The sequence below is a fragment of the Pristiophorus japonicus genome, chromosome 15 (genome assembly GCF_044704955.1).
Source record: "Pristiophorus japonicus isolate sPriJap1 chromosome 15, sPriJap1.hap1, whole genome shotgun sequence".
NCBI lineage: Eukaryota > Metazoa > Chordata > Chondrichthyes > Pristiophoridae > Pristiophorus > Pristiophorus japonicus.
In genome coordinates, this window is record NC_091991.1 from 134,045,808 (window position 1) to 134,071,246 (window position 25,439).

The 25,439-nt window shown below is 41.7% G+C and overlaps 1 protein-coding gene across 3 annotated transcripts in view; it reads left to right on the top strand.

Moving 5' to 3' along the window:
• LOC139281048 (myosin-11-like) overlaps positions 1-25,439 on the top strand; it is a 163,674-nt gene that overhangs the window by 33,990 nt on the left and 104,245 nt on the right. For all 3 annotated transcript variants that reach the window (XM_070900939.1, XM_070900940.1, XM_070900941.1), the window contains exon 4: positions 18,141-18,168. In XM_070900939.1, coding sequence (XP_070757040.1) covers positions 18,141-18,168 — 28 coding nt within the window. The remainder of the gene's footprint in view (positions 1-18,140; positions 18,169-25,439) is intronic.

A 25,439-nucleotide genomic window follows, 5' to 3' on the forward strand; every position in this document is an offset into this window, starting at 1 on the left:
CTTGTGGGGCCAGGAGGAGCAGGAATGCTCTATCAAGCCCCACAATGAAAGTTCAGGCCTACCCCACACCAGCCCCTCTCCTGTGTGACCTTCCTGAAACTCCATTCCCGCATCTACCAGTCTGCCAACGGCTGCACAGTTTTCACAGGCCGGGAACCACTTCCTATTCTGGGGGGAAGTGGAGTGGATGCCTGTTGATGAGGGCCGGGCATTAAAATAGCCTAGTGCTGTTCTCTGCTGCAGTGGCTGAGCTTCGAACTCCTACCTGCCCAAAACCTATCTGGAGGAAAAACTCAAGAATATAGTTTATAAACAGACTGTGATTGGAGTTGTATGCTTCATATTATTGGCACTGGTGAGGCTAACTGGAGTCCAGGAAGGGAAATAAAAATCTACTGGGGTTTTGGAGAAAGCAGAACATAATTTCCTGGTTTGATCCCTAGTTGCCAAGTGAAACTTGAAATCAGTTCTGATTTCCTGTGAATTGTAGTGGACATGATGATGTGATTGGCTTGCACTTGCCCTCTGTCATCAGCCATTCATTTCAAGAGTCTTTCTCCAAAGAAAGACTTGCATTTATATAGTAGATTTCACGACCACCGGACATCTTAAGGCGCTTTACAGCCAATGAAGTACTTTTGGAGTGTGGTCACTGTTGTAATGTGGGGAAACCAAGCCAATTTGCCAAACTCTCAACAATAATGTGATGACCAGATAATCAGTTTGATATTGATTTGAGGGATTAATATTGGCTCGGATACCGGGGATAACTCCCCTGCTCTTCAAAATAGTGCCATGGGATCTATTGCGTCCACCTGAGAGCAGACAGGGCCTTGGTTTAATGAATCATCTGAAAGATGGCACCTCAGACAGTGCAGCACTCCCTCAGCACTGCACTGGATGTTGGCCTAGTTTTTTTTGTGCTAAAGTCCTTTTTAAGTGGATCTTGAACCCATGACATTCTGACTCCGAGGCGAGTGTGCTACCCACTGAGCCGCAGCTTGACATTAAATTAATTACTGAAGTAATTTTGGAAACCACATTGCTTTGCTACATCAAAAAAGGGAATCGAGGGAAAGTTGCAGGGAAAAAATGACCAGGCCCAGTATTCCAAAAAAAAATTAATTCCTTGATTGATGGAATTGGAGTTTAATACAAAGTTGATTAAATCCTGAGTAGTGATACTTTATACAGACCAGCATCAGTCATAGTTGGGCAGCAACTTAAATTAACTTTATCTGACCTATGTTGAGCATCTGTAAATTGAATCCATTTTAAATGTGGTCAGACATTTTTGGATGATCTTTTTGCAATAAGTTCTCTTCCCCCACTTTAGGTCACTTTGTCCCATGTCCTACACAATTTCCTAGAGGGCAACCTGTTTTCAGGTCTTTAGCAACAGCACTCTGCTGGGTTCTATACAAGGAAAAGCAGAAATTTCTCTCTATCCTGCCCCACTCCTTTTTTGGGAAACATCTAATCTACTTCACTGTTGCTGACTGTGGTTAAGATCTTTCTATCTGAAGAATTGCAGAAGCAAACCCACTCCAACCATTCTACAACATAGCATGTTTGGATAATGAACTGATGTATTTAGTTGATTATTTGGCAAGATCTTTGCTCATGAAAAAAGTAAAACTACCTCATCCAAGTGCAATTGGAAGTCACTTTGACAAATGGACAGGCTGACCTGCCAAGTCATACCTTTTGGAATGAAACAGTATTTTGATTGAAAAAAAAATGCATTGTGTCATTGAAAATAAGCAGAACTCCATGTTCATTCTCTGGGTTTTCTATTTGCCTCACGATTCCTGCTCACATAAATGTCATTCATGGTAATGCAAAGAGGTTGAGGAGGTTAGATATGTAGCCTAATTATCTATCCACAAATAGGAGTATAATCCTCTTGGACCAATTTTTGATTAACAATAAATAGAAAGTAAATGCTAGGACAAAAACAAGTTACATTTGCTATACCATTCTCAAATCCACTTGGTTTCAAGTTGTTAATCTACAATAAATATTCTTAACTTGCCAATTTGAAGTACAATTTAAATAAGTTCTAAATCTTTCTCAAGTTTTTGTTTAGAGGGACTTGGAATGACCCAGCAGAGTTTGGGGAATGCAACTTGGAGGGAAATAAAGCTGCAGCGAAGGGAGGTCATGGTCTGTTTGGCTTTTTATTCTGTTTTCTCCTTATATGGTAACGCTGCCATCTGGTTGTTTCCTTGTGATTGAACCATTAGATTATGTTCGTGATGTGGTTGACTCATCTGGCCATTAGGGAAGCAGAATTACTGACAAAGTTAAACTGACAAGGATGGGAAAAATTAGGAGACAAATCAATTAACATTAACTCAAAGATAGCAAGTTATTGGCTGCATGCAATTACTTTAAGCACTTAAACAGCCTGGTTGTAAAATGACATGCCCCAACACTGAACAGTACTGGAAAAAATAACTACTATAAATCTTGATCTGTTCATGTGTTCAAACTATTGTGTATATACAAGATGGATTGTTTTCTAATTAAGTGAAATATCTACTTTCTCATCACTTTCTCATCACTTCCTCCATTTAAAAGTGAATATTCTTTAACCTGTCTTTTTCAACTCAATATATATTGCTATGGGGAAATCTCCTAAGTTTGAAACAAAAGTATAAAAAATAGACAAACTGATAGCAGCTCCCCCAGCTCATTGATCCACAGGAACAAAAGATATATCCTCCCATTGCCCACCCCTGGCCCAGTGGGGAAGATAAATGCCCCCCCCTCCCCCAAAACCACCACCACCACCTATCCTATCATCAGGGGACTATAAACAACCATCCTCAAATAGTCAGCAGAGAACATGGAGAGCCTCCCTTCCCCACCATACACACATTAGGTACACAGGAAACTTGGACTCAACCGTGCAGCCTGTTACTGAGCTGCTGTGTGGAATGTAGGTTCTGGCATGTTTCCCTGCTTACCGAGCTCCCAATCTCTGCTGGATTTGTTGGGACAAGCTAAAATAAAGTTTTACCTGTGAAAGAAGAAATTGAGGATGAGTCAATATGCCGATGTTGAGCATCTTAATTGATGCATGTTTGAAACAAAGGTTTAAAAAAATAAACCTTTTTTAAAGCTGAATATTGTAACCTGATCCATTAATATTTTTGCCATTCGGGGAGGGGGGGAGAAATAAAACCAGCTAGTTGTGTAAAGCCCTTAAGGGTCCAGAATGATCGATCTGGTTGTTTTTGATGATCCCAACAGCAGTCCACAACTTTTTCCATTCCAGTCATTTTAGAATTGTCCCCATTGTTTTTGTAGCATTTGCATGTAGATGATCATTGACAATACAACTCGGATAGAAATATGCAGCACTCTAATGATCAATAGAGCAATTCATGACTGAAGCAAGCACAGAACCTCACAATGGAGGATCTCTGGGAGCTTCATATTGGAAAAATAAACAATGTTTTTTCAGTAGCCATTTCAGTTTTCTGATGGAATAACTATAATTATCTAAGTGCATTAATTTTGCTGAGGAGCTTATACTTCTCTTCTGACCATAGTCTTCATGATTTGGATTTTTCACATGAAATATAGAATGAGGTGACTGGAGGTGTTGTAAGTTTTCACTGATGTCATAAACATAAGAGTAACATTTTAAGCCATTCACAGATCTAAACACCCACGAATTTGGCAAAACTCAGACTTTCAGTCCCTCATTGAATATATCTAGTCTTCTGGTCTGTCCTTTTGCAGCTTGCCTGCTTAGTGCAGCAATTCAAGTCCATCACCCAAATCTGTCCAAGTTCACATGAATTTGCAGGAAGAGGTGTTTTCCAAGAAAATAAAACATGTGGTGGTGGTACATTTAGGCAATTGAAACAAAAAAAAATAAAACTTGGTGTTTTACCAGAATAGTGCATTTTATAAACAAATGCCCCAACAATGATGGTTCCCAATATATATACTATCTCTATCATTACATGTATGCAGGGTGCCTCAAATTACAATTACAAATTTGCCAAATAGTGGGCGTAATTGAATTTCTTTCCTGTTTATTCAGTGAGGTCTTCTGGTGTTCGTGCCAACCAAAGTTACAATGCTCTTTTACGTGTACTCTACTAGCAATAAGTATTATGCTGTGAGTCACTAGATGTACCAGAGTTATTCATAATCATACCATATCTAACTTTGCAATTTTTACAATTATTTTTTATTCTTCTCTTACTCTTAGATTTCTCCCTCACAAATTGCAGCACTCCCCAGCAATGAGGCCTGGAATGCCAGTTTACAGGCCCCAATACTCTAACTAGCCCCTCAGTGTAGTTAGAGCTCTGTTTGATGGTGGCACACCCCTCTATCTACCCTTCCTCCTTCTCGTCAGCCTATAGCTAAATCCTCACTTCCACATGGCTAGGGACCTTGCTGTGATGGGAACAGCAGGTGTCAAGCCACATCCACCCATCCTTCGCTACACTGATTCACTATAATGTGCTGTGCCACATAGTTACCCATGTCACAATTTTAATCAGTCTTTCATCAGAAGGGAGCCTCTCTCCCAATATCCTGTTAAAATGCACAGGACTAACCAGTTATTGCAGAATGAATATCCCTTATGCCCATTTATTTCCATTTAAGGTGGTCATTGATTCCAAGTTGCAGTAAATTTCCAATGAGAAACATTCAGGAGATGAACAGAAAACTGGAGGAATGTTTAAGCATTTATTCGCAGATCCCAGGAGAATACATAAGTTCCCAAGGCACGAGTTTACTGATTTTCAATGGAGACTATTTTCCTAATGCGGGTGGTTTATATGCATTAGAAATTAAAGCAATAATGCATTTGGGGAGGTCTAACAAAGCAAGGGAATACACATTAAATGGTACGACACTGAAATGTAGAGGAACAAAGGGACCTTGGAGTGCAAGTTCACAAATCCTTGAAGGTAGCAGGCCAGGTAGAAAAGATGGTTGAGAAGGTATATGGAATACTTGATTTTAGTTGAGACATGCAATACAAGAGCAAGGAAGTTCTGCTTGAACTGTATAAAACATTGGTTAGGCCACAGCTGGAGTACTGTGTGCAGTTTCGGTCACCACATTATAGGACCGAGATGATTGCACTGGAAAGGGTGCAATGGATATTTACAAGAATGTGTGAATTGCAGAATTTTGGCTGAGGAAAGATTGAAAGTGCTGGTTTTTTTTCCCTTTGGAGCTGAGGGAGACCTGATGGTGTGTAAAATTGAGGGGCCTGGATAAAGTAGATAGAAAAGAACTGTTTCCCTTGGCAGAGGTGTCAACAACCAGGGGCATAGATTTAAAGTAATTGGGGTGAGGTTTAGAAGAGAGAACCTACATATCAATTGGTCAAATCAAATTGCACGGGGTAGCATTGAGGAGGAGTTCATAGAATGCATATGGGATTGTTTCTTAGAACAGTATGTTACAGAACCTACAAGGGAGCAAGCTATCTTAGATCTGGTACTGTGTAATGAGACAGGAATAATAAATGATCTCCGAGTAAAAGATCCTCTCGGAATGAGTGATCACAGTATGGTTGAATTTGTAATAAAGATTAAGGGTGAGGAAGTAGTGTCTCAAACGAGCGTACTATGCTTAAACAAAGGGGACGACAGTGGGTTGAGGGCAGAGTTAGCTAAAGTAGACTGGGAACACAGACTAAACTGGCACAATTGAGGAACAGTGGAGGACTTTTAAGGAGCTCTTTCATAGTGCTCAACAAAAATATATTCCAGTGGAAAAAGAAGGGATAACCAGCCGTGGATAACCAAGGAAATAAAGGAGTATCAAATTAAAAACCAATGCGTATAAGGTGGCCAAGGTTAGTGGGGAAAGTAGAAGATTGGGAAAATTTTAAACGACAGCAAAGAATGACTAAGAAAGCAATAAAGAAAGGAAAGCTAGATTACGAAAGTAAACTTGTGCAAAACATAAAAACAGAGTAAAAGCTTTTACAGATATATAAAATAAAAAGAGTGACTAAAGTAAATGTTGGTCCCTTAGAAGATAAGAAGGGGGATTTAATAATGAGAAATGTGGAAATGGCTGAGACCTTCAACAATTATTTTGCTTCAGTCTTGAGTGGAAGACACAAAAACCATGCCAAAAATTGCTGGTCACGAATGTGGGAAGGGAGGACCTTGAGATATCACTATCACTCAGTGGGTAGTGCTGGACAGGCTAATGGGACTGAAGGTAGACAAGTCCCCTGGTCCTGATGAAATGCATCCCAGGGTATTGAGATGGCGGAAGTTATAGCAGATGCATTCGTTTTAATCTACCAAAATTCTCTGGACTCTGGGGAGGTACCAGCAGATTGGAAAGCAGCTAATGTAACACCACTTTTTTTGGGGGGCAGACAAAAGGCAGGTAGCTGGGCCGGTTAGTTTAACAGCTTCAAGCATTTTCTCCCACTACAGATATCATTAAGGAAAAAATAGCGGGACATCTAGATAGGAATAGTGTAATCAAGCAGACGCAACATGGATTCGTGAAGGGAAATGATGTTTAACTAATTTACTGGAATTCTTTGAAGATATAACGAACATGGTGGATAGAGGTGTACCGATGGATGTGGTGGATTTAGATTTCCAAAAGGCAATCGATAAGGTGCCACACAAGGTTACTGCAGAAGATAAAGGTACTTGGAGTCAGAGGAAATGTATTCGCATGGATCGAGAAGTGGCTGGCTAACAGAAAGCAGAGAGTCGGGATAAATGGGTCCTTTTCGGGTTGGCAATTGGTGGTTAGTGGTGTGCCACCAGGGATCGGTGCTGCGACCACAACTGTTTACAATATACATAAATGACCTGGAAGAGGGGACCGTGTAGAGCAACAAAATTTGCAGATGACAAAGATTAGTGGGAAAGCAGGTTGTGCAGAGGCTGCAGAGATTTAGATCGGTTAAGTGAATGGGCTAAGGTTTGGCAGATTGAATACAATGTTGGAAAATGTGAGATCATCCACCTTGTGGGGGTGGGGGGAAAACAGTAAAAGGGAATATTATTTGAATGGGGAGAAATTACAACATGCTGCGGTGCAGCGGGACCTGGGGGTCCTTGTGCATGAATCCCAAAAAGTTAGTTTGCAGGTGCAGCAGGTAATCGGGAAGGGGAATGGAATGTTGGCCTTCATTGCGAGAGGGATGGAGTACAAAAGCAGGGAGGTCCTGCTGCAACTGTACAGGGTATTGGTGAGGCCGCATCTGGAGTACTGCGTGCAGTTTTGGTCACCTTACTTAAGGAAGGATATACTAGCTTTGGAGGGGGTACAAAGACGATTTACTAGGCTGATTCCAGAGATGAGGGGGTTACCTTTATGATAGATTGAGTAGACTGGGTCTTTACTCGTTGGAGTTCAGAAGGATAAGGGGTGATCTTAGAGAAACATTTAAAATAATGAAAGGAATAGACAAGATGAAGGCAGAGAGGTTGTTTTCACTGGTCGGGGAGACTAGAACTAGGGGGCACCGCCTCAAAATACGGGGGAAGCCAATTTAAATCCGAGTTGAGAAGGAATTTCTTCTCCCAGAGGGTTGTGAATGTCGAATTCTCTGCCCAAGGAAGCAGTTGAGGCTAGCTCATTGAATGTATTCAAATCAGAGATTTTTAACCAATAAGGGAATTAAGGGTTATGGGGAGCGGGCGGGTAAGTGGAGCGGAGTCCACGGCCAGATCAGCCATGATCTTGTTGAATGGCGGAGCAGGCTTGAGGGGCGAGATGGCCTACTCCTGTTCCTAATTCTTATGTTCTTATGAGGGGAAATTTCTTAAAGGGTGATAGAGGCAGAAACCCTTATCACATTTTTCAAAAGTACTTGGATGTGCACTTAGTGCTGTAACCTACAGGGCTATGGACGAAGAGCTGGAAAGTGGGATTAGGCTGGATCGCTCTTGGTCAGCCAGCGCGGACATGATGAGCTGAAATGGTCTATTTCCTTGCTGTAAATTTCTATGACCTAGAACTGTGGTTTACTGTAGCATTTTAAAATATTGGCATTGATCAACAAAATTAATGCATTTACTCAGCTGCGAGCCTTCCTGTAAAGTTTAGGAAGGAAATGCTGCGAACTGCTGATAGTTTGCAGGAATTAATGCGGCACTGCCTGTTTACATAGGAAGTCATTAACATTTTCATAAATACAAACAAAATCAGGAGATTGCTTCTGACTGGTTGGTACTGCACAAGAGGCCAGAAGCAACAGTTTAGTTCCAAATTAGGAGCTACAACCATGGACCTTTGCCATTCCATTGGCTGAAGTAAGAGTACTGGTGTGCACTAAACCTGCATTCTTGGATCAAGCTGAAGTGCACCATCTGAATAGTAAATCACACTTTAGCTTGGAATAAAGCATCTACGGCTGTTTAAATCTGAACTGTATTTATATTGGAACATCAGACCATTGTTAGATTCTCCTGAAGACTTCCCAAAGTCAGTTTGCCTTCCATTGAATACCTTCCCACATATGGAGGGAAAAATCAGTTGCGAGTGAAGATCTCTGGCAGGTCCCCGTCACATGCCTCCTTATGGCCAGCTTGAGAGTGGTCCAGGAGTAAATTGCCAAATGCTGTCTTATGGTTAGCTGGAACTGTGGAAGGAGAATTGGGAAGGATTTTATGCAGCATGTCCGCTGTGGCTCAGTAGATAGCACGCTCTCCTCTGGGTCAGAAGGTTGTGGGTTCAAATCGCAATCGAGGGAATTGAGCGCATAAATCTAGGCTGACGCACCAGTGCAGTGCTGAGGGTGCTTCACTGTTGCAGGTGCCGTCTTTCGGAGGAGATGTTAAATCGAGGCCCCATCTGCGTTCAGGTGGACTTTGGATCCCATGGCACTATTTCGAAGAGCCGCATAGGGTGTTAACCCTGGTGTCCTGGCCAATATTTATCCCTCAGTCAACATCATTAAACTGGATTATCTGGTCATGATCACATTGCTGTTTGTGGGAGCTTGCTGTGCACAAATTGTCACGTTTCCTACATTACATCAGTGCTTACACTCCCAAAGTACTTAATTGGCTGTAATGCACTTTGAGACATCCAGTGGTCGTGAAAGGTGCTATATAAATGCAAGTCTTAAATAGCTGTTAAAAGTTTCCTGTCTTTTGTATTTGACTAGTGTAAATGAATTTGCATAAATCTAATGTTTGTGCAACAATTCAATTATTAATGTTCAGTTTCCATCTGTAAAGAATATTTATACAGGGACATCGGGGTTGAACTGGCCTCCAGCAGCAGTGTGACAGACTAAGCAATTTTGGCATCTTGTTTTACACTACGCTTGTTTGTTTTTCATTCTTTTCAAAGATAAAGGCGTAGATTTTCCAGGGCCTATGACTGCATACACAGCGTATGTGGTCATCAGGTGCCCGCAAGTTCCAGGTTTCCTCCTGCGATGCGCATGCACGAAATCCTGGAACTTGTGATCTGTCAGGTTTCAGCTTGATTGACTGTACCCAGCCATGGGAAATGGACATTCCCTTGTGCAGATTTGGGTTATTTGCCCAATTACTGTCCAGTGAGTACCCACAAAACTCCTACACTTGGTAAAACCAGGCCTAGGGCCACCTTTTGCCAGCAGAAGGGTTTAAATAAATAGTAAAATACATTAAAAAAAATTATTTACGCATTTAAAAACCTTTCAAATTTGTTCAGGTTATTTTTGCCCATTTAAAAATGTTTACATTTATTAAAGATTTTATTTGTGTTGCATGTTTAAGTAAATTGTACTTTTAATTAATTTTGAACATGGTTTATTTCAGTAGTGAGTGTTTTTAGGGCATTCCTTACATAAATGGAATCCCCCTTTGTGATTGGTTGGGCTGGCCCATGTGATCCCAAGCACACTTGCGAACCACCTGTGCCCCTGGGATAACTGGGCCTTTATGCAGGCATATGCCTTCAGGCCCAAGAGCGTGAGTCTTCGAAGGTCCACAGTAATCTGGTAGGTGTGTACTTTTCTTGCGTTTTGGGGGTGTTCACTCATGGCAAGCCTCTGATCACAATTTCCACCCCCCAAAAAAATCGGCTACAGTGCAAGACGGGCCACTGATTTGCCATAAGCATGTTTCACACTACTAGCAAAGACCAATTTCACCACGAAATCTTTGCTTCATATCATTGATCAGAAGACTTCAGAACTTTTCAAAATGTTCTACAAAATTTTATTCACGTATAGATTGTTGCAGAAGAGGTTGTGTATTGAGATTTGATTAACTTTTTAGATTATTGTCCGAGCTGGTTTTGAATCCAGTGCATTCTACTGTTCAGACTAAACCTTTTATAGGAAGAGATTGATTAGATATCAAACCAGTTTTAAGGTTGCATTACTCTGTAATCAAATTTAACTGAAGTTCTGTTCATTCATCTAAGATTCTGTCCTGTCCTCACAGGAATGTCCCTGTGTACTGATGGTCAGTGTATGAGTTCTGTGATTGAACCTTAAAGGGACAGTGTCATTGTGAAAAGTGTACATAGAAAATAGGAGCAGTAGTAGGCCATTCAGTTGATGGCTGATCCTCTATCTCAACACCATATTCCTGCTTTTTTCCCATATCCCTTGATGCCCTCTGGTTAGAAATCTATTGCCACTTTAAATAATTCAGTGACTTGGCCTCCACAGCCTTCTGTGGTAGAGAATTCCACAAGTTCACCACCCTGAATGTGAAATTTCTCATCATCTACCTCGTATCCTAAGACTGACCCCTTGTTCTAGACTTCCCAGCCAGGGGAAAGATCCTCCCTGCATCCAGTCTGTCCAACCCTGTCGGTATTTTATGTTTCAATGAGATCCCCTAATTCTTCTAAACTCGTGAATACAGGCCTAGTCGACCCAATCTCTTCTCCTACGACAGTCCTGCCATCCCAGGAATCAATCTGGTGAATCTTCGCTGCACTCCCTCTATGGCAAGTATTCCTTTAGGTAAGTAGACCAAAACTGCACAATACTCCAGGTGTGATCTCACCAAGGCCCTATATAACTAAGACATCCCTGCTCCTGTACTCAAATCTTTGTAATGAAGGCCAACATACTATTTGCCTTCCTAACTGCTTGCTGCACCTGCATGTTTGCTTTCAATGACTGGTGTACAAGGACACCCAAGTACCTTTGTACATTGACACTACCCAAGCCATCACCATTATTTATATTATGTAAGTACATTACCCCCAATACCATGTGCTTTAATTTTGCACACTAACCTTTTATTTGGGATTTTATCAAAGGCCTTCTAAAAAATCTAAATACACTACATGCACTGGTTCTCCCATATCTATTCTCAGTTACATCCTCAACTTCAGTCGGTTTGTCAAACATGATATTTTCCTTTCATAAATACATGTTGATTTTGTCTAATCCTGTTATATTCAAAGTGTCCTGTTATCACATCCTTTTATAATATACTTGAGTATTTTCCCTACTAATGGGCTAACCAGTCTGTCGTTCCCTGTTTTCCCTCTTTTTTTTTTTAAATAGTGGGGTTACATTTGCCACCCTCCAATCTGCAGGAACTGTTCCATAATCTATAGAATTTTGGAAGATGACAACCAATGGTTGATGAGGTGGATGCAGAGAGGATGTTTCCACTGATGGAGACTCGAACTAGAGAGCATAATCTTAGAATAAGGGGCTGCCTGTTTAAAACTGTTGAGGAGAAATTTCTTGAGTGTTGTAAATCTATGGAATTCTCTGCCCCAGAGCTGTGGAAGCTAGGACATGGAATAAATTTAAGACTGAAATAAACAGTTTCTTAAAGGATAAGGGGTTATGGAGAGTGGGCAGAGAAGTGGACCTGTGACCATGATTGGATCAGCCATGATCACAGAGGGGCTGTCTGGCCTACTTCTGCTCCTAGTTCTTCTGTTCAATGCATCCACTATTTCCATGGCTACCTATTTTAGTACTCTGGGATGCAGTAACACATTTTATTAATTGAATGCCATATTGTTGTGATAAAAGTAATTCACTGTTCTTTCTCTTCGTATTCTTCCGCCCACCCCCCCCCCCCCTCAAACAAAAGGTTCATCAAACCCATGTCCTTTTTTTTAAAAGCTGATGCTGAATTTGGGAATGCATTGCCCCATCAGCTGCTATACTCAATTTGCATTTCCACCCAGGGCTGTGTGAGGAGCAGAAACTTTGGATAAAATGTTTGAGTAGCATTCTCTCGAAACTGCCGTCAACAGCGATACACATTAAAAAGAAGCATGGTGGATCAGCCTGACATCATCTTTGTTACTGGGTTAGCAGCAATGATCTGATACGGAATAATTTTTATACAGGTAACAATATAAGACCGACTTGTATCAGGGTTATCTCAACTCTATTGCTAAACGATTTTTTTTTAAATCAGCAAAACAAAAGTTCATAAGTTCTGCATTCTCGGGCTGCCTGTCAGTTTAATTTGCTTACAGTACCTAGTACTTGGGTTGGATGCATTCCATCTGCTCTCTGACGTCCCGTTTAGAAGCATCAGATCACGACATTGTGTTTCACGAGAGGAAAAAGCTGACCAGAACTGACCCAATCTGCTGAATCATTCTGCCCACAGTCTCCGGATCTCTTGACCCCAGCTTAATATAGTAATGGGTTTCTGTGGGGGTTTCCAGAGCTGCACAAAAACGGCAAAGAAAGACAAAGCACTTTGTGAAAGCTCTTCCCTGGTGTTTTCCAGTCCAGTCCACTCTATCATAAGTTGGCCAGAACCTGAATCGGAATCAAACGGCCATAACGTGTGACGAGCAAAAATCACGTTTTTATTTAGGTACATATGGTAAGGAAACAGCCTTTTAGTCTCGAGGCTGTCGGGGTCCAGTGAATTCTCTGCAGGTCTTCTCACAATAAACTGGCTAATCAAGACTTGCTGCTAAACCTTGAATGAGAACTAACCTGCAGGGGTTTTAACTTCCGTCTGGCAAGCAGAAACACAAATTAAACAATTTCCCAGAGCCTCCAACATGGATCAAAACATTTCCCACTCTTAGCCGAGCCATAATAACGTTGTGCCCAGAGATGCACTACTGTCAGCTTCTGACCTTTTAAAGCTATCTTCAGGCAAACCAAACCATTTAAAGTATGGAAATTTGTAATAACTGTTCATTGAAACATTACAATTATGAAATTCAAAGAATGTTGTTCATGAAAAGCTATAAAAGACTTGGCTGGGATTTAAATTATCTCCATTAAAGCTGCTGTAATCTCGTGTTTTCACAAGTTAATAGAAAAGATTGAAGGCACGCTACACAGTATAAGGAATTTATAATGTTGGAAAACACAGCTGGGTACAAAAAGACAAATGATGGAGAATGGGAGAAAATCTAAATAACAACTTGTAATTATATAGTGCCCATAACAAACATCCTAAGGTGCTTCACAGGAGCATTATCAAACTAAATTTTGACAGAGCCACATAAGGAGATATTGGGACAGGAGGTAGATTTGAAAGAGGTTGCGGGAATTCCAGAGCCTAGACTTGGGCAGCTGAAGTCACGGTTGCCAATGATGGAGCAATTAAAACCAGAGATGCAAAAGAGGCCAGAATTGGAAGAGGTTCCACAGATAAGGAGGGGGTGAGGGATTTGAAAGCAAGGATGAGAATCTAAAATCGAGGCATTGCCAGACTAGGAGCCGATGTAGGTCAGTGAGCACAGGTGACCCAAAGTGATGGGTGAACCGTGCTTGGTAAGAGTTAGGATACAGGCAGTAGAGTTTTGGGTGAACTCTAGTTTTGGAGGGTGGTTAGCAGATCATAAGGATGCTATTGATTGAACATAGATGTATGACTGCGGACTAACTGTTCTCCAGAATCACATTCTCACTTGGTATGAGGAGAATATGAAAAATGTTAATGCATGTCAGTAATGCTGATAACCTGTTCCATTATTGCTTCAACAATGCTTCCCGAACATGATCTCTGCAATGATTCCATCACCAGAGGAGAGTATTTCTCTGCATCTATGCTATTGAATCCTTTTAACATTTTAAACACCTCTATCAGATCACCCATCAATCTTCTATACTCAAGGGAATGCAAGCTAGGTTTATGCAAACTGTGCTTGTAATTTAACCCTTTTAGCCCCAGTATCATACTGGTGAATCTGCACTGCACCCACTCCAAGGCCAATATATCCTTCCTGGGGTGTGGTGTACAAAAGTCAATGCAGTGCTCCAGATGGGGTCTGACCAAGGCTCTGTACAACTGAACCATAACTTCCTCCCCTTTTTGTATTCCAGCCCCTTAAGATAAAGGCCAATATTCTATTGGCATTTTTGATTGCTTTTTGTACTTGTCGTCTAGCTTTTTAATTTCTGTTCTTGACTCCCAAATTTCTTTACTCCGACTTCCCAAGATACCTAGCACCTCCACACATCTATATCACTTCCCCATCTCACTAGCCACCCTCTCACACAACCTCATCCTAGTGCCATCATACCAATTAACAGCCAACTTGGGTCTTTTACCTAATTGTCATGTAAAGTTTCTGTTAATATGCTGGCAAACATTGAAACCTTTATTTTCAACACTTTGCATTCTCAGTCAGATTTGTGTGCACCTTGGAAGTGGCTCACTGAGTTGTAGTTAATGGTGAGACATAGGAGTGTGAAAGGAATGGCTTGGGCATTGTAAGGATGCTTTATGGTGTTGGTGTGGGGTGGTGCCAATCTGGCGTCCAGTGAAGTAAATCTGGGCATGTTGAGGCCATCCCTGGCCTCCAGTGCAGCAATGTGGTCTGGTGCTGATGCTGCACAGGGCATCCGTTGATTTGTGGAGAAGGTTGGTGCTGCTGGTATTGGGGATGATGGTGGTCAGATTCTGAGGTCCAAGGTGAGTGTTTTCACGGCCAGGACAATAAATGGAGAACTTTTCTTTTTTAGATGCCTTCAGTTACTAACTCATACCGCCACGGAATTCTACTGGTCTGAGGGTGGCAGAATACTACGACAATAAATTTTGCTTTGGGTTGAACTGCCAACCCACATTTATTAAACAGTAATGGAAGCGCAACATATATATTTACCAATTGTAGTAGTTCCCCATATATACCTTATAACTCTAGTGCACAGACTGACTATTTTCTGTTTTACAGGGTTTTCTTTAAACCTTTCCTGACTAACTCTGGAAGTTATCTAGTTTCTTCTTTGAACATTCCACTCCAATAACATCTCTGAAGATTCTGTTGTGTATGCATGCCTGTTTACTGTGTGATGTCTAACAGTTATGCCACACTGCATGTACCCTTGTACTGTACACACCATACCTGTACACCAGTGGGTGCTGCTGCTGGAGACCTACAGGTTACCTGCACACTGCAGGTAACCCAGTATAAAAAGGAACTTGTGTATCTGTAAAGCATGCACTCCCATGTTCCACCACCAGGGAGCTCATCCACTGACATCCTAAGGGATCCCAGCATCCCTTGGGAGCACTGTATATAAGGCGGCCCCTAAGGCCTGTTCCTCACTCTGGAGTGTCTTAATGACTGAGGTCACTGTTACTTTAACCTCCCTGTGTGCAGTCTCATCTGTTTGGAACACAGTAGAACACTCAGCTTGTTCTCACTCGAGCTGCAAATAAAAGACTACAGATCTGCAGTTTGTATCATACCCTGCCTTGTGGAGCCATTACTAAAGGTGCCTACATACCAGATTCCAAATCCAAATTTAGTAATTTGGCTGGTTCTCTCCACCTTCCCTTTTTTTTTACAAATCAGCCCCCTATCCGGGAAAAAAAATCACACCACAGGAGGGATTTTAACTGGCGGCGTGCTTTGGGTGGAGGGGCCAGGACAGACATCAAAGCACCCCTCACCCCCACTCATTTAAATCGATACAAGGCCCAGGCTCCTGTGTCCTGTTTACATCTAGTCAGCCAGCTGCCTACATGGGCCTACAGAGGCAGCTGGTTGGCTGCTGGCTGTCCAAGATTGGGTAGCACGAACTCTGCCCACTAGCACTCGGGTAAGTGGATGGGGTGGGGGTTTTGACAGGGTCTTGCAGGTTGGAATTTGGGGGGGGGGGGGGGGTCTTTGTGACCTGGTTGAGCACTCCTGCTGCTCCTGGCTCCACAAGATAAGTTTCAAACTTTACTTTTCAGGCCTCCTCTTTACTACCCCCCCCCCCCCCCAACAGATTTAACTGGGGGGTAGTCATGGCAGGCACCCTGGTCAGTCAGTGGTGAACATACCATTTTGAGGTCTGAATGACATCATCAGATCCTTTTTGCATGTATAATGAGGCTCCTCATGGCTGCCTTTTTTAAAAATAGGCTCCATTTTAAAGCAGTGGTTGGCGGGCATGGAGCAGGAATAGGGTGATAAGTTTTCCGAGGTCATTTTAACTGTGCAGCTGGCCTATTACCCCCAGTCTATTTGACTTGTGCGGCTTAGCTCTATCCATTCAATATTTTAGCAAGTTAATCTGGACACTGAATCTTAATTTTTAATTCTTGAAGTATTGTGACAGAATTAAAGTCAATGTCAATCAACATCATAAACAGATTATCTGGTCATTATCACATTGTTGTTTGTGGGAGCTTGCTCAGCACAAATTGGCTGCTGTGTTTTTTACATTATAACAATGACTACACTTTTATATAAAGTATTTCATGGTGTATAAAGCACTTTGGGATGTCGTGAAGGGTGCTATATAAATGCAAGTTCTGTTTCTGCCAGATTTTGGACCTCGCTGCTCAATGCTCGGCGTGGATTCGGTTGAGAATTCCAGATTTCAGACTGTTGATTTTCTTGTCTGAAATCTGGAAAAACCAGAACGGACTCAGTCCCAAGGATTTCAGATGTACCTGAATCAAGCAAAAGCAGTGGTCCTAGAACTGACCCCTGGGAAGCATCACTGTATACCATCCTCCAGTCCGAAAAGCAACCATTCACCACTGCTGTTTCCTGTTACTTAGCCAATTTTGTATCCATGCTACCACTGTCCCTTTTATCCTGTGGGTTTTAATTTTTCTGCCAAGCCTATTATGCGGCACTTTATCAAACGCTTTTTGGAAATCCATGTATATCAACCCTCTGTTACCTCATGACATGAACATGCAACAAAGCAAATTCATCTCTCTCCCTTTTCACATGCCACAAATCATGACACTTGATCCTGTGTTGTGTAGCATTCTACTGTAAAACACCAGCATATGCAGTAGTAACCACCTAGCTTTTTAAAGTAAATGTTAATTTGGCCATCAAAGCTATATAACTAATGAGTTATAACGTAAAGCTCTCTTTGGGGATTTCCAACTGGAGTTGGGTTTGCTAGTTAAACACAATCTAAGTATTCCTATTTAGCTGTTGTCGATTCAAGTTGGTCGATAGACAAATTGCAACTCTTCAGACAATTTCTTTCCATCTTCACAAACTTCATAAAACTGACAACATAGTTGTACTAATATAATATCAGCAGTATTTTATTTGTCACCACTTTCTCTGAATGCTTTGACTCTTGGCTGGGGTACAGTTCCTTGGATGGCTGAGTTGCCAGGGTGATTGCCAAGTAGCTATTATTCATGTGAGCCTTGCCAATAAGTGTCAGCAAGTTATTCATATCTCAGCCAAGTCAAATTCTTCCCTCCTCTGATGCCCACATACACACAGCCATTCCTGGAGATACCTATGGAACTGTAGGAAGAGTAAGAGTGGAACCAAATAAGGGCAGTTCCATCGAGTTGGACAATGGAGGCAAGGCATGTTCTTGGGATGTGAGTGACATTGGCAAGGCCTCATTTAATGCCCAGAAGCCTTAAATGCCATCAGGAGTGTGTGGTTGACCATGTCAACTGTTTGATCAAAAATAATGAACATGGATGGGGGGGGGGGAGAGAAACAAGATACAAGTGTTCAAATTTGATTTGAAGTTGTTCATATGGTGAGATTCCCCTGTTAAGAAATGCAAATTAATTCATAGTTTGTTTTTCTTTACAAAATTTCATCAGTGATGAAATTAAGTGCATCAGAGTGGTTACTCATTAAGCTTTTCATAAAGCTTTCCAAGTGCATTCCAGCTTCATTGGCAAAGTTAACAATTTCTTGTATTCGAATGCAAATGGCACATTTAAGATGGAAAATTCATCCACTTTCAAAATTTAATTTTATTAACCTTTTATATTTTTTAACAGATCGTGAAGACCAGTCAATTTTGTGCACGTGAGTAACGTTTCAATTTTAGCTAATTGTAATTTTTGCTTTTTTTTAAACTTGTTTAGATCAAATTGGATTTGATCTGAGATTTTTTTCTGATAGCTAGAGGTTGAGAATGGTCAGTGTGATAGTGGGAGGGGATTGGCAGACATGTTGCAAAGTTCATTGAACATGGGGTTGATACCAAAGTACTGGGGTAAATAATGCTAATATTTTTACAAGGTGTAATATCAGTAACTCCAACCAGAGTGGATTTATGAGAGGCAGATTGTGCCTAATGAATCTATTGAAATCATTTGGGGACGTGAAAGTCTGGTGAATAAGGGATAAGTGGTATTGTTCTATCCTGAATTTCAAATTTTGGCATGGTTTCTCAGTTTTCAAGATGAAGTTTTAAATGTGATAATTGATATAAGATCACTGAATCACCCGAAACTGCACTTTGGCAGAAAAAAAATCAAAGAGCAAGTTATTATTTTAAATGGAGAAAAATTGCAAAGTGCTGCAGTACAGTGGGACCTGGGGGTACTTGTGCATGAAATGCAAAAGGATAGTATGCAGGTACAGCAAGTGATCAGGAAGGCCAATGGTATCTTGCAAAGGGGATGGAGTATAAAAGCAAGGAAGTCTTGGTCCAGCTGTATAAGGTATTGGTGAAGCCACACCTGGAATACTGCATGCTGTTTTGGTTTCCATGTTTACGAAAGGATGTACTTGCTTTGGAGACAGTTCAGAGAAGGTTCACCAGGTTGATTCTGGGGATGAGGGAGTTGACTTGTGAGAAAAGGTTGAGTAGGTTGGGCCTCTACTCATTGGAATTCAGAAGAATGAGAGGTGATCTTATTGAAATGTATAAGATTATGAGGGGGTTTGTCAAGGTGGATGCAGTGAGGATGTTTCCACTGATGGGGGAGACTGGAACTAGAGGGCATGATCTTTGATTAAGGAGCTGCCCATTTAAAACTGATGAGAAATTTTTTCTCTGTTGTAAATCTGTGGAATTCGCTGCCTCAGAGCTGTGGAATCTGGGACATTAAATTTAAGACAGAAATAGACAGTTTCTTAAATGATAAGGGGTTATGGGGAGCGGGCAGGGAAGTGGAACGGAGTCCATGATCAGATCAACCATGATATTGAATGGTGGGGCAGGCTCAAGGGGCCGTATGGCCTACTCCTGTTCCTAGTTCTTATGTTCTTATGTAGTGACTACTGATTGAACATGGGACCCCAGATACTGCTGATATTTATTCCATTTCGTTCATTTATTCATTCACTCTTTCACAGCCACTTCACAGGTGATGTCATTGCCACTGTCTAGTTAAATAAAACACAATCTAGAAGAAAAAATTGAGACATTCAAATTAATCATTTGTTGCAATTTGAGTGTTAAGGGCAAGATTCCACTGTTAAAAGACTAGCCAAATTGTTTGAAATTGAGCTAGAAAATTAGATTTTTCTGAATAAAAATAGTTTCCTTTTGGCTCCAATCAGTTTGAATCAAATTAAAAAATGTTGTTCAATTCCTAATAGTCTATTTAGTAAAGTAATTCAAATTGTTTGAAATGCATTGTCTCTTTTTAATGTTAATGAATTACATTGTCTCAGTCTCGTGTAGCCCTGATTTTAATCACTCCACCATCGGTGGCTGTGCCATCAGCAGCCTAGGCCCTAAGCTCTGGAATTCACTCCCTAAACCTCTGTGCCTTTACACCCCTCCTTTTTTTTTTAAGTTGCTTCTTGAAATCTACCTCTGACCAAGCTTTTGGTTATCTGTCCTAATATCTCCTTATGGGACTCTATCAAAGTTTGTTTGATAACACTCTTGTGAAGCGTCTTGGGATATTTTACTACATTTAAACATGTTTTACAAATGCATGTTTTTGTTAAATTCTAATTTGAATCATTTCTGTGACAAGGATTTGAAATAAGTTTCTCTATATTTAAAGATTAAAATTCAATTTAAATAGTGCTTCACCATACATGAAATAATGGGCCAGGATTTGCAGTGGTTATGACTGTACTCAGAGTATGCCATCATACTGCCTTTTGAAATTGACCAAGTTTCTGCATGCGCTAAATCTCAAACTTGCGATCTGTCACGTTATGACTAGACAGATTATCCAGACAGGGAAGTACTCATTGCTGGTGCAGAGTTGGGCTATTTGCCCAGAAATTATGGATGAAAATGTTAGTGGGTGAAAGCAGGTGCAGGAGTCTGTCTCTCTGCGAAGGAACCACCTTTCCCTTCTTTTGCAGGTGAAGCCACGTTAATGGTGAAAATAAGTAAGACTTCACATCCAGCCAGGGTGGTTCAGCAGTAGCTAAAATGCTTTGTTTTTTAAAAAAATTTATCAATCATTTTAGATGGGCAATAATATAATTTGATATCTTGAATAAAGACAGTACAATTACTGTAATAGTTTAATCAATTTGAGTAAGCACACAGATCATTTTGGAGCTATTTATTCTCCTAGCTTATTATTTAAAATACATCCAATTGCAGATAATTCTGTAAAAAAAAATACCAGGTGAAATGCAATATAATTCAAGTAAGATGGTTACCAATATTGAAGGTAGACACTTTCCATTCGGTGTACTGATTGAAGGACCAGGCCCACGTGATCCCAAGTACACTTCTGCACACGCTGCGTCTCTGGGATCCATGGGCCATTATGCTGCCCTCACGTCTGCAGAGCAAGTTCGCGAACGAGGGTCTCCATCGGGTACATTGGCATTCTGTTCAGGTGCCAGTGTACTCTAGGTACCCCACCAACTGCAAACTCTGCTCGAGGTATTATAAGATAGTGGCTATCAATGTGAAATTCTAGTCTACAGTAACCTGGCTGAGCTATTTGTATATGTTGCTGTATTACTAATGTAAAGAAAACGTGTAGAGTTGTCAAAGTAATGGTTTGCCAAAGCAAACGGGAATGAAAATTACTGTAAAAGGACATTGTTTTTAATCAGTTTTAAGATGCTCAGTTGCTAAGTGCCCTGCCTAATATGGAGCAAAACCATAACTACCAAAAAGGCCCCAAGTTACAATCACTAGTCTCTCCTGAGCAAGTTCTCAGCCTGGGTGTCAGTTGGAGTGCTACAATTGGTCTCTGCTTTCTGAGGCTGAAAAAATAGACAAGGTTCCAGTTTGTGGTCACTATCCAGTGACACCTGCTACAAAAATCTGTCGGTGACATTGGGTGAGAGCAGAATCTGGCTTCGCTGTGATGCATCCCATGATAGCATGCCAAACCTCAGTTTGTTTAGGCTCGCACGTGAAGAGTGGCTGGATGAGGTACCAAAGCATAGGAGAGGAGAATAATACTGGTTTCCATTTAAAAATCCCAATGTTTTACAACTGTGACGAAGTAGTTCAGCTTTCAAGACTTTAAGGAGCATGTGAGCCTAAATTGCAGTCAATGTTAAGTGTAACACAGGTGCTAAATGTGCAATAGTGGCCAGTAATGTTGGGAGTGTAGTGAAGTGCTCACACTGCCCATTCCTCACACACTAAAAGATTCTCATGGGAAGATGTTTTGGGCTGTGCTCCAATGTGCTCAGTTTAGAATCATAAAATCCTTGAATTGTACAGCACCAAAGGAGGCCATTTGGCCCACCGAGTCTGCGCCAACTCTTTTTTGAACAGCAATCCAGTTAGTCCCACTCCCCTGCTCTTTCTCCATATCCCTGCAATTTTTTTCTCCTCCACGTATTTATCCAATGCCCTTTTTTGAAGGCTACTATTGAATCTGTTTCCACCACCTATCAGGCAGTGCATTCCAAATCCTAACCACTCGTTGCATAAATCAGCTTTTTCACACAAAGGAGAGAAAATCTTTACGACTTCACAAATGCACACATACACAAGATAGCTTAACAGTATATATCAGGAGTTTCATTACCGCAGTAGTCCACTAAGGGAAGCTGTAACATTTCTCCCTCAATGAAGTAATCATCATAACCATGCAAGTTATGTATGCACCACAAGATATGGACTGACTTTGCCATATTTACAAATCAAACTTAACCACTGGTTTTTCTGTTTTGCTCTTGAACAGAACTTTTCAAACTTGGTGTCGAACTGACTCATTCTAGGCTGAGCCTGAGGAGAGTTTTTCTCCAAGGGCAATCTACATTTTGACTCTACAACTTCATGCTTTGTGTCTGTCGGACTCGGACTTAAATTCTGGTACATCTGATGTAGGATTTGCTACTGGTACTCTACTTGTAACAAGACTATCTGACTCATCAGAAATAATTGCATCATTTCAACTTTCACATCTGTAGGTAAAATATGATCAATGTGAACAAACCCAACTTTTTCCATGATCAAACATCTTGACCAAATGTGTGAGGACTATATATCTTCACTATTCTTCCTGGTAATCACATTAACCATTTATGGTGATGCTTCTTCACTCTAACCACCTGATTCAATTTCACACTTCTCTCTCTTACTCTGCCTCTCATGATTCTCTGTCTTGATTGTTTCTCTTCTACAGACATAACCTGGTTCAAGGCTGTTGTTTGAGAAACCACTCTGCTGGTGGTCTACCAGTAGTTGTATGATGAGTAATCCCAAAATGTGCTAGTTTGTGATCCAACGACAACTGCTGTTTCCTTGGATTTGAATCCAATATTTGCTTGAGGGCACATTTTACAATTTGTACTGTGCACTCTGCTGCACCAGTTGAAGCAGGGTGGAACCATGGTAAGTTTCTCACCATTTCTGCTCGTGAACTGTGAAAATTCTTAACAAAATTGCAGCCCATATCGGGGACACTTTCTTCTGGGAGGCCACATGAAGAAAACAATCTTTGTAAATTGTTTTCCACATCAGGAACACCTCTACCCACTTTGAATGGCTATCAATTACAATGAACAATTGTATGTTTTGCTGAGCTAGAAGGACATGTAACCTTTGCCACACCATGGGAGGCCATTTCCATGCTGTAATGGTACTGATGGTTGTTTCTTGCTTACCGGTTGACATGTTGTACACTGACTGAGAATGTACTTTATCTTTCTTTAAACCTGGCCACACGTACCTGCATGCAAAACTCTTGACCAGCACTTGGTAATAGTGCTAACAATTTGGAACTCAACTTATTTGGAATAACCACTCTTACACCCCACATATAGGGCCCAAGTTTCCACACGCGCCTAGAACGGCGCATTCCCGACATGGACGCCCGTTTTCGCGCCATAAAGTGCGCCTAAAAAAAAAAAATCCTCCGTATTCTCCACCTACCTGCAGATCCTCTGGCCCTCGGCGCAGCCAGCATGAGCTGTGGGGGGGCGGAGCCAGGTCCCTGCGCTGAAAACAGTGCCGGGACCTCTGCACATGTGCGCTACAGTGGGCACGCAAGTGCAGTAGCTTCAGGCGCCAAACTGTGGAAATGGCCTCACTGGGGCTGCGTGAATAAGGCTCCTCCCACGGCCAGCTCCTGCTCCCCCCCGACCAGTCCCGACACCGCTCCCTGCCTCCAAACCCGACACCCGCTTCCACACCCGCTCCCCGCGCCCTCCGGACCAGACCCGACACCCGCTCCTGTTCCCACTCCCCACCACCCCGACTGGACCCAACCTGACCCGCGCTCCTGTTCCTGCTCCGCGCCCCCCCCCCCCCCGGACTAGACACTACCTGACCGGCACTCCTGTTCCCGCTCCCCGCCCCCCCGACTGGATCCGACCCGACCCGCGCTCCCGACCCGACCCGACTCCCGCTCCCGGACTGGATCCGACCTGACCTCCTCTCTCCCTTCCCCGACCCGACCCAACGCCACCTACCTGTAAATCTGGTGCTGGGGACGGGCATTGCCCGAAGTCTCAGGCCGGCCTGTTCAGCCTTCGGTCCCGAAAGGCCTGCCTGAAGCACTTTCACACAGGTAGGAAGATGGTTTATTTAATCTTTTCTTTGCTTATAAATGTTTATTCAGGTTGGATTTATTTGTATAAGTATAAATAAGGATATAGAATTTAATGACTTCCCTTCTTTCTCCCCCCCCCCCCCCCCCCCCCAAACCTCGTTCTGGACGCCTAATTTGTAACCTGCGCCTGATTTTTTTAATGTGTAGAACAGGTTTTTTCAGTTATACAAAAATCTTCACTTGCTCCATTCTGCTTTTAGTTTGGAGTACGTTTTCACTGTGGAAACTTTCAAATCAGGTGTCAGTGGCTGGACACACCCCCTTTTTGAAGAAAAAAATTCTGTTCCAAAGTAGAACTGTTCTACCTGACTAGAACTGCAGAAAAAAAAATGTGGAGAATTGCAATTTCTATGATAGTCCGTTGCTCCTTTTTAAAAAAAAAAAAAAATCGGGCGCAAATCATGTGGAAACTTGGAGCCCATAATCTTTATCCACTAATAATTCATTCCAGGAACAAAGGATTAATGTCTTTCTCTGATACCTGGTTTGGCCAGCCATTTGTGATGTAATCATACACCTTTAACATAACTGGGTCACATTTAGTTGCTCTACCAATCTCTTCAGCAGTGACTGGCAGCTCATTAATGTATGGAAAAATAGAATACTTCTTCCCTATTGGGTAGCAACCTGGACATAGCAGCAGCATTACTTAGATCTACCTTAGAGATAATGTTCTCCGTTTCTAGATTTGAGTTCTTGCTCAACTTTCTCCGAGTGCATATGGTATGGGACATGGTTTGCAGTAAACTGGTCTAGCGTCCTTATGCACTCTGACACTCGCCTCGAGTCTCGGATCAGACTGCCTGTTTCATGGAACACCTTCGGGTACTGCTTGATATCATCTTTTGATGCAAATTTTGTATCCAAATGCAGAATCTCATTTCAATCCAACTTCAAAGATCCCAACCAATTTCTACCTATTTTAAGACAGGCTTGTCTCCTGACACTAAGACAGGCAAGCTCTGGAACTGATTCTTGTATTTCACTAGTATGATTTGCAATCCTGAGTAGCCTCTCAGCTCTCTTTGATTTCTCCAGTGGAATGTTCCACTGATCAAGATATAGCAATTCCAGTACTACACTTACAGATGCACCTGTATCAATTTCCATGAGTATCCTGGTTCCTGAGCACCGATAGCATGACTTCAATGTGCTCTTACCTTGGCCAGTTGCTGAGGCCTTGAGGGCCCAACTGCCTTTTACTTTTAACCTGCAGGTGATTCACCTCTGTTGTCTGATGACTGGAAATGGTGTGAAATTCTCAGAGTATTGGTCGGCCATATCCATCAACATAGCTGTTGGACAATCTAAATCAAAAGTCAAATTAGGGGTTGTGAACAATTTTCTTAT